Source organism: Acomys minous (genome assembly GCF_964271855.1).
Source record: "Acomys minous genome assembly, chromosome: 18".
NCBI lineage: Eukaryota > Metazoa > Chordata > Mammalia > Rodentia > Muridae > Acomys > Acomys minous.
Window position 1 is genome coordinate 68,503,335 of NC_140501.1, and position 10,330 is coordinate 68,513,664.

Below are 10,330 nucleotides of genomic sequence, written 5' to 3' on the forward strand. Positions count from 1 at the left end.
TCAAGGCCAGCCTAGTCTACAAAGCGAGTCCAGGACAGTGAAACAGTCAAGGCTACACAGAGGGGAAAAGAAAGAAAGAAAGAAAGAAAGAAAGAAAGAAAGAAAGAAAGAAAGAAAATATAAAATGAGGTAGCCCAAAGCAAGAAAGACCAACATGCATATTCTTTCTCATCTGTGGAAAAAAATAGGGGGACCTTTAATTGGGGATAAGACAGAGAGGCCAATATAGAAAGAAAGAAAGGGTGTAAGGAAAAAAAAAAAACAAACACTAGGATGTTTGAAAAAAAGACATAAAGAATCACGTTATTTTATATTTACCTACAATTACACATATTACATAAAGGAATATGCACACAGATATGCCAACATACCTACAGTCTTACTTGGAGTGATAATGCTGTGCCCCAAATCATAGACTATCTTTTAAAAAAGCATCAAGTATGAGAAATCTCCTTTTGAGTTGTTGGTCAGAGGAGTCCAAGTGACTCCTAAACAATACAGATTATTGCTGTTTCTTTTGGTTGCCTCCCAGAGCTTGAAGGTTACTCCATACTGTGGAAGACAACATACTCCTCAGACACAGGTCTCAGAGAAATTGAGTTGAATCTGACCCAAAAGCCTTCTTCCTGCAGCCTAGCTTTCATAATACATGAAGATGCTATGCTAGCTTCCAAGGGAGGCCTGCCCACCTGTCACACCTCTGAACCACAAGAAAGATCAGGATGGTAAGATAGCACTAAAGATGACATGGTGGCACTTAGGTATTTTTGTCACCAACAGGAACTAAGAACCTAGCCAACTACCCATGGCTAGTGAGTTCACAGAGCTCATGTTGGCTCTGGAGTAGTGCAAATGAAACACCAAGGACATCCTGTATTGGAGCAAAATGTTTACTTTTCCAGGAAGAATAGTTACCAGAAGCCAGGGATGAGGTTTCAAAAAATGGATTTGGAAACCATGACAAAGGGCAGGCTTGTAACAATCTCTTAAAAGCAAAAGTGATTAGCAGAAGGGCATGTACAGGGAGGGGGAGGGCAGTCTTATCTGGGCTGGTCAGTACCAGATGGCCTCATTACTTTTTTAACAAGGCAGGAGTTGGCAGGATTCGCTAGGGACCAGGGAGTCAACAGTGTGCGGAGCCAGCAAACAGCAATCTATCTCGGGCCTGGGAGCATCTGTCTGTCCTGGACTTAGGCGGTCCTTCTGCTTCCCCAGAACGGAAGAAAGGCCTGTGTGTCTCGAGAGGGGAGGGACAGGCCTAAGATGGAGTCTGGGTTCTTAGTTCTTTTCGCTCAGAGGACAACCAGCTAATAATGCTCATTCCTAAACGAATATAATTCCTAACTGCGTTTTAAGTACTTATCCTTTTTCCACAGATAAGTATACCTCTCATGCCTCATCAAAAGGGTTTTTTCCCCTTTTCATACAAATTTTATTTATTTGTTTAGTTTTGTTTTTTCATTTAATTTTATTTTTTTGCTTAAATAATTTATTCAGATTCCATCCCAATTGTTATCCCCTCACTTGTATCTTCCCGTTCCTCCTCCCCTCTCTCTTTCACCCTACTCCCCTCCCCTAGGCCAGCGAAAGAAGGGAAAAAAAGTTGTTTTTTTTTTTAATGCAGCAGACAGAGACCATTACAGAAAGCCTACAATAGTCAAGATGCAGAGAACAGCCGATTGTGGCATGTCCAGCCGTGTTGATGCATCTATAACACAAACCCCTACACCTAAGGCTCAGGATGCATTGCAACAGAGGAGACAGAAGGATTTTTGGAGCCAGAGGACCGGGAAGTCTGCTGCAAGCTTGTGTTTTCTAGGTGTGATAGAGGAGCTATACCCAGGAAGTCTGAAGAATATGGCTGCTTAAACAAGATCTGAATAGTTATAAGGCCAGTTGACATGCCAATGTGGACGGGGGACTATCGCTAGGCCCCACCCCTAAGTGAAGAACTGCAGGCAGTTAAAGACTACTAAGACGGGAGAAGGTCTTTGCCCTGAACAAGCACCCTACATGGTCAGTCTAATCCCAAGTGACCAGACCTGTAAAAATATACATACAAGGAATACTAAGGCTCAATAAGCTGCATTTATGTCTCTTATTCAAATAGTTATATATGTAAAACAATAAACAATAAAAGGCATGGTTTGAAATGGAGTGGATGGGGAGACGGATGTGAGAGGGGTTGAAAAGTAAAGGAGGAAACAATATAATTACATTTAAATTAATACTAAAAAATAAAACGATTTTCATTCACACACTCTTGGCTTTCAGTGTGCTCAGTGAATTCTCTTGTCAAGAATCTTGTCCTCAACTTGCTTGTTTGCAACAGTGCCAACAGAACTTTGGTGGCGTTGTAGAGTCTGGTTTGACCATGGTAACATTACTACAGCATTCCTCATTGAACATTCCTCATTCCCTTGAGGTCTGGAAAATGTCACCCTTCGAATAGACTCACACACTTAAACTTTTTCCAACATAATATTTTTTACTGGTTATCTAGGAATTTCACATCATGCGCACCAATCAGAGATATTTTCCAGTCCTTTCAGGTCCACCCTTCTTTGTGACCTCCTAGCGAAAAATAAGAAGAGGAAGAAGGAGGAAGAGGAGGAGGAAGAGGAGGAGGAGGAAAAGAAGAAGAAGAAAAAGAAGAAGAAGAGGAAGAAGAAGGAGGAGGGAGAGGAAGAGGAGCAGGAGAAGAGGAAGATTTTGGGAAATCCTTGGAAGATGGCAATTCTGGATTAAAAGCTATTAGAACTTCTTGTTCAAATCTAACTGAAATTTAGTACTCACTGGTCTTCCCTACCTCTCCCTTTCTCTTCTTCCCATGAAGCCTTTGGTAGCTAACACTTGGCTCTCAGCTTCTACCCCTTACCTTCCTTAGATTCCACATGTCAGTGCAACTAGGATGTACTTGTCTTTTTGTGCCTGGGCTGTTTCACTCTAACAAAATGATTTCTTATTCCACTTTTGTTATTGAAATTGGAGGGTTTAAAAATATATTTTTTTGGACAGGGTCTTGTTATGCAGCCATGAATGGTTTGGAACTTGCTATATAGACCAAGCTGACCTTGCACTCAGAGAGCTCTATCTGCCTTCTGAATGTTGGGGTTAAAGGCATGTACCACCCTGCCTGGTTTAGATTTAAATTTTATAAGACCAATAGAACATAGTTTTGTGTTTCTCTGTGTTGATGTATTTCATTTTTACTAGAAGGGAAAGCCTTGCTCACCTACATATCTCAGTTTCAGAATTAGAGTCATAGGTAAACTACCACTTGTTTTACTGCTTCTCAGAGGACTCCTTCAGAGGATACACTTGGAAGTCTCGCAGAATTTGTGTGGCATTTTCCATAGCTCTTTTTTCCCCCATAACTCTAGACAATCTGCTAGAGCTAATACATAAAGAAGCAAACATGCTAAATTCCAGGAGAATCCCAAAGGTTGGAAATAGAACGCCCTTCAGAGGAAATGAGGAAGCCCCTGAGATCACCGGGGTGGGGAAGGGGGAGGGTAGGAGGATGGAGGTGGGGGGACGGGCTGCAGTGATTCCCGCGAGGAAGCACACACTTAAGAGAAGGTCACATGTTCACCGCCTCAGCAGAAGTCCTCAGAAACAAGTCTCCAGAGTCTCTGGAAGCAAAGCGAAGTGAACCCACAGATGTATCAATTCTCCTTTGTGAGTTTTCCTCGCAGAGCCGTTGAGGAGATGCCTGATGCTGAGGTAGGGTGAGGTTCTACTCTACCCATTCCTTTCTCAGGCTCACCTTACACCCTTCATGTAAGAGAAATAGATGGGTGGTCCATATTATGGCTAGCTTCGTGACATTATAGGGTACCTTTTACTTAATAAATCTAATCACTCATGGCTTCTCAGTGAGGAGTTAAAGGAGGTGGGGGAAGAATAGCTTAATATAAAAGTTCAAATGTGGACCAAACACACCCTCTTAATTCCAACATGCAGGAGGCAGAAGCAGGCAGCTCACTGTGAATACAAGGGCAGTCTAGATAGCAAGTTCTGGGCCAGAGTGGGCTACTTAGTAAGAGCCTGTGTCGTAATCGAGCAAGCAAGAAAACAAGCAAGCAAGCAGATAAAACTCCAAACTTTCAAGTGTATGCAGGAGTGAAGAATTTCTAACCCTCTGAGTCACAATTGTAAAATGAGCCATGAGTATGGGCAGTTACACGGTTTTAAGGAATAATATGCTATTATTATGACCACTAGAGCATCATCCAGAAACAATCTCACTTTCCAGGAGCTGTCCGGTGGTGCCTTCCTTTTTTTCCGGCTACCTGAAAGGACGGTGTGCTGAGTGAGCATCCTGGAAGACGGACATTGAACTGTGCTCTCAGCTTGCACTGGTAGGTTTGGCACTTGGTTGATTCATTCTTTACACCGAAACAGAACAAATAAAGATGTTGATCCCCTAGGATTGTAGATGAAGACCTGCTTTACAAGGTCCAAATGCATGAGAAATAGCATAAAGTGGAAGAAATGTCACTCTAGTAACCTATACTAGCAAGTAACTTCAGGAAACCTGGCCACTGGGGTAACGGTTAACGACTGAGCTGTCATTTGTACCTACCAGGAGTGGGAAAACCAGTTTTTTCGAATAGAGTGACACTGAGTATACCAACCACTCCATACCAAGCCTCATGTTCAGAAGTGGTTGACCACATATAGTGGACTCTACAGTATTTTTGTGTGTTTTTATCTGGTTACAGTTTGGTGTTTTCTTTCTGGGGATGGTTGTGTGTGTGTGTGTGTGTGTGTGTGTGTGTGTGTGTGTGTGTTTTGAGGGGTTTTGTTTTTGTATTGGGTGTTTGTTTTTTGAGAAAGAGCTTAAAGTTGGGTAGATAGGGAGTCAGGGAGGATCTGGAAGGACTTACGAGAGAGAAAGAATATGATAGAAATATATTTAAATTTAAACTTTGTTTTAAATAGCAACATAATAAAAAAAAGTAACTTTAGAATGTCTGGAAGGTGGGATTGTGGGGTTTTGCTGAGCCGGTCTATTCCACTAATATGAAAACTGATCTCCACTTTCAGTTAAGCACCCCCTCTTTGATCATTCTGTTATGTATCTACAGTTTCTCCAAAGATTTCTGGGGAAAAACTAATGCTGCTGTTAGCAAAGCTCTCGTAGGGAGCAGCGGTAGGAAGGATGCATTGCAGTGTGCTGTCAGTGTCTATGGGACAAGTCCCTGCTACTGTTCACAGGAGGCACACATGGTCTGTTCCTCAGAACAAAAGCAGGAGACTCGGCTCTTAAGATTCTAGATCCTTGCTTAAACATATGCACGCCCTTCACCTGTCATCTGTGGGTGAGCGAGCGATTGGTTTATGCTTTACAAATAAATATCTGGAATTCACTTACTGAGTTCCTCCAAGGACGGTAAGACATCTTCTGAATTCACTATTGATTAGAAAGCTTGGTTTCTAATTGAAGCTTGGGTGCCAAAACATTTTCACCTTTCCTCAACAATCATGAACAAGGGCTAGGGCAACTGCTCAGTAGCTAAGAGCACTGGCAGTTTTTTCCAGAGGACCTGGTTTGAGTTCCTGCATCCACCTGGCAGCTCACAGTCATCTGTCCTAGGGATCCAATGTCCCCTTCTGGTCTTCCCTGCCATGCCTCAGGCACACATGTGGTACACAGACATACATGTAGGCAAAATGCTCATACAGATAAAAAATAATAATACAAGCACAAAGAAGAGACTAGAAGTAGTGTAGCCCAGATATTTGTTCTCAGGGATCACAATTGACCCTTCCTTTGAATCTTGTGGTCTTTACTATCTTATAAACTTCTTTTTCTTACATTCCTGGTGGCTTCCAATATCAAAACGAGAGAGCTAAAATTAACAAAAATATCAATATATAAAGGATGATTTTTGTTAAGACTTGTTTTTAAAAAGACATATTGTAGTTACTTTTAAGCTTATGTGTATGTGGCAAGGGAGGTATATGCGGGCAGGTGCCTGTGGGTGCCAGAGGCACCAGACGCCTCTGGAGCTCAGTCACAGGTCCTTGTGGGCTGCACAGCTTGGGTGCTGAGAACTCAACTCAGGTCCTGAGCAGTATGTGTCTCTCAAGCCCCCTTAAGACTTCCACCAGACCATTTTAAATATTAACCAATTGCAAAACTACTGTTTCAACATATATACTTGCACATTTCATTTGTTCAATTAATAAATACATCTTTTTGCCACTGATATACAATTTGCTGTCCAAATATTTGAAAATGATATCTCTCTTTTCCCTAACAAAATTAATTTCAACAGATAAAATGGGATAAAACCCCCTCCATTTCCTTAGATCCTTTTATAAAATCACCTCCATCTTCTTCACACTTAAACGTCACTAAGAAGTGGCTGGAGAAGCCCTCACTGCTTGTCCAGGGGTCCCAGGCTTGACCCACCTCTGATGATTGTAGCCTCCCAGGGACCTGTATGAACCTACATAGAAACACAAACATGTACATAATTAAGACTAAAGATAAATCTCAAAAAGAAAAAAGAAGAAGCTCGATAGCATGGAGGTGAGTGTCTGGGGATCATGAAGTAGGGGTAGTTGGGGCTATTTGTGCCTAGATGGTCAGTGTCCTTCACTGTAGCAATCTCTAGTTACCCAGACCCCCTTGACTCCTGGCGCAGGAGGACCAAGAAGAAGAGAAGAAAGAGGTTACATCATTGGTAACACACTCAATCCAAAAGACAGGATCAGTTCCCTCTGCTTTCAGAATAGCCATGTCTTCTCTTATAGACTTTCTCATGAAGACCTTCAGGTACGTTGGGGTTAAACTCATGTCTTCTTTTTCTCTCTTACATTTAGATTCCATGAATAGATCAGCAACACAAGTTGTAACAGAGTTTGTTCTCTTGGGATTCCCTGGTTCCTGGAAGATACAAATTTTCCTCTTCGTGTTGTTTTTGGTGGTTTATGTCTTGACCTTGCTGGGAAATGGAGCCATCATCTGTGCAGTAAGATGTGACTCACGTCTACATACCCCAATGTACTTCCTCCTGGGCAATTTTGCCTTCCTTGAAATCTGGTATGTTTCCTCCACTATTCCTAACATACTAGTCAACATTCTCTCTAAGACCAAGGCCATCTCATTTTCGGGGTGCTTCCTCCAGTTCTATTTCTTCTTTTCACTGGGTACAACTGAATGTCTCTTCCTGGCAGTGATGGCCTATGACAGGTACCTGGCCATTTGCCGCCCATTACACTACCCTGCCATCATGACCAGGAGGCGTTGTGGCATACTGGTATCTTCATGCTGGCTTGTTGGATTCCTTGGGTACCCAATCCCTATCTTCTCCATCTCCCAACTTCCCTTCTGTGGCTCTAATATCATTGATCACTTCCTCTGTGACATGGACCCATTGATGGCTTTGTCCTGTGCCCCAGCTCCTATCACCGAATTTATTTTTTATGCCCAAAGTTCCTTTGTCCTATTTTTCACTATTGCGTACATTTTTCGATCCTATATTTTGTTGCTCAGGGCTGTTTTTCAGGTTCCTTCTGCAGCTGGCCGGCTAAAGGCCTTCTCTACGTGTGGTTCTCATTTAGCTGTGGTGTCACTCTTCTATGGGACAGTCATGGTAATGTATGTGAGTCCTACATATGGCATTCCAACTTTGATGCAGAAGATCCTCACACTTGTGTACTCTGCAGTGACTCCTCTCTTTAACCCTCTGATCTATAGTCTTCGTAACAAGGACATGAAACTTGCTCTAAGAAACGTTTTGTTAGGAATGAGAATTGTCAAAAATACATGAGTCTGAGTTGTGGCATACTTACATGTCATAATAAAAAACAAACTGGGGATGTATCAATTCATTCAACTGCCTTTATTTTTGCTTATTTATTTATTTATGCCTCAAACTTACTCTCTAGCCAAGGATGACCTCAAACATCTGATTCCTCTGCCTCCATATCCCAAGTACTAAGATTATACATGTATACCACCTTGCTTGGCTTTGAACTTGCTTTCAACACGCAGTGATGGTTTTCAAAGCCTAAATAAAATGCGATTCCTGTATGAGATTGTCTTCTACTCAGGTATCCGTGGTTTTTCATTATACATGTCCTCCATCATTGTAAAAAGACAGTGCAGTTGACTTTGTTTGTCTATAGATATGTCTATACTAGTCTTTGCAGGGTGAGAACTAAAAATAGCATTCTAGTTCCCACATACTCATCATACTTACTGGAAATCAAAGAGACTTAGTTCAATCCCCAGACCTGGTAAAAGAGACATGATTTAGAATCTAGCCCCCTGAAGAAGAAGGAGAAGAAGAAGAAGAAGAAGAAGAAGAAGAAGAAGAAGAAGAAGAAGAAGAAGAAGAAGAAAGAAGTGAAGCTCAAGAATATGGACTTACCTTCAGAGGAACTCCAACCAGAACCACTTCCATGGCTGGTGAGAGGCTCAGTGGGCAAATGGGCTTGCTGCAAAGCCCAGTGAGCTGATTGCAATCCGTAGGGCCCACGTAGCAAAGAGAAGAATCCTGCTTCTACAACGTGTCCTTTCCCCTCCACATGTGTGCAGTGGCATGTACTCCCTCAGCATCAGTAACTGGTAAATGTAGTTTTAAAATCCATTTCCAATATAAAAGGTGTGTTTATTAACATAGAAAAAGAAATTTTTAGAAAAACATCAAAAGAGTCTGACATTAATAATGAGGCAAATGGCATGAAAATTTGCCCTTAGCATGTTATCATGCAACATACAAAGGCCACCAGGAGAGGGAGCAGGCTGCCGGAGGCAAATGATGATCTAATTTTACCAGTTGGGTTTTAATATAGTTTTTTTCTTATTTTTATTGAAAATTCATATATCATATTTTGTTTACGGCTTCCCCTCCCTCATCTCCTTTCAGATCCTGTTCACCTCCTCACTGACCCAACTTCATGCCTTCTTTCCTGCTTTTGAAAAATAATAATAAAAAGAAAAAGCACCAGAAGCACACACACACACACACACACACACACACACACACACACACACACACCTTAAAAACACAAAATATGAAACATAATATACAAGCACAAAACCATCAAGATTAAAAAATGCCCAAAATAAAACAATATGAGACAAAAATAATTCTCAAAACCACCACTGAGTTATTTCTGTGTTGGCCATGAACTACTGCGCATGGGGCCTACCTTAAGTTTATCTCCCCAGTAACACTCCATTGGAGAAAACCAATTCTCCCTCTTCAAGGAGTTGACGATTGGAGATAGCTTACTGAGTGGGGACAGGAAATCCTGTCCACTTCCTCCTCTCAGTGCTGGGACCACATCTGGCTTGCATCTGTTCAGGCCCTGTGTATGCTGCCACAGTTGCTGTGAATTCGTGTGTGTGTTGGCCCTGTTGTGTCTGGAAGACACTGTTTCCCTGGTGTCACCCATCCCCTCTGGCTCTTACGGTCCTTCTGCTTCCTCTTCAGCATAGTTCTCTGAGACCTGAGGGAAGGGTTCTAATGAGGATCACATGCTTAGCGCTTGTTTCTGCAGTTGGTGGAACTCTTTGGGAAGGATTAGGAGGTGTTGCCTTTTTAGACAAGTTGTGTCTCCAGGGTATGTGTGTGGCTTTGGGGTTTTCAAAGATGCATGCCATTCCTAGTGTGCTTTCTGTCTCCTGCTTGTAGTTTGAGATGTGAGCTGTTCCTGCCCCCAGGCCTAGGCACTGTCATCATGGACTCTAACCCTGTGGAACCATAAAACAAATTAAACACCCTTCAAAAGACTTTTTATTGGTTCTTTGTGAATTTAACATCACGCACTTCAATCTAACTCATTTCCCCCTCCCTTCATATCCGCTCTCTGCTTTGTAACCTTCTCCACAGAAATAAAATAAGATAGAGTAAAAAAAAAATGGTGTTGTGGAAGCTAGTGTGTCACATAGTATACTCTTGTCTACACATCTTTGCTTGCAAATGTTCACAGCAATGGTCTGTTTTGAGGCCTCTGGCTTCTGCTACATCATCAATACTGGATCTTCACTGAGACTGCTTTTGGATAAGAGGAATTGTTGTCCTGTGTCATGGAGGCTTTGGGTCTGCAGGACTGGCTCTTTCTCATGCTTTAGTAGATCCTAGTTGGGGTAAATGTCGGGATAGGCCAACTCAAAGCCCTGAATCTGGACCTGGGAGGAAGCTGAGTTAGTCATCCCACCAGCTTTCTTGTGTTCTCACCACCAGGGCAAGCTTTCCAGCACTGCTCCAATGCTATAGCTGGCAAGGGTCAGGGTCAACGTCAACTCTGATGTTCTCATGTCCTCAGGGCCAGCTCACCTTCATCTTCATCACCAGAGACAGCT

The 10,330-nt window shown here is 42.3% G+C and overlaps 1 protein-coding gene across 1 annotated transcript; it reads left to right on the top strand.

The window, feature by feature from the left end:
* Window positions 1-6,842: 6,842 nt before the first annotated feature.
* LOC311589214 (olfactory receptor 11H4) lies at window positions 6,843-7,972 on the top strand (the record flags this gene model as incomplete). Its single annotated transcript, XM_084767510.1, has 1 exon — window positions 6,843-7,972. One exon carries the CDS (start codon window positions 6,843-6,845, stop codon window positions 7,785-7,787), a length of 945 nt encoding a protein of 314 aa, XP_084623636.1. The 3' UTR covers window positions 7,788-7,972.
* Window positions 7,973-10,330: the final 2,358 nt, after the last annotated feature.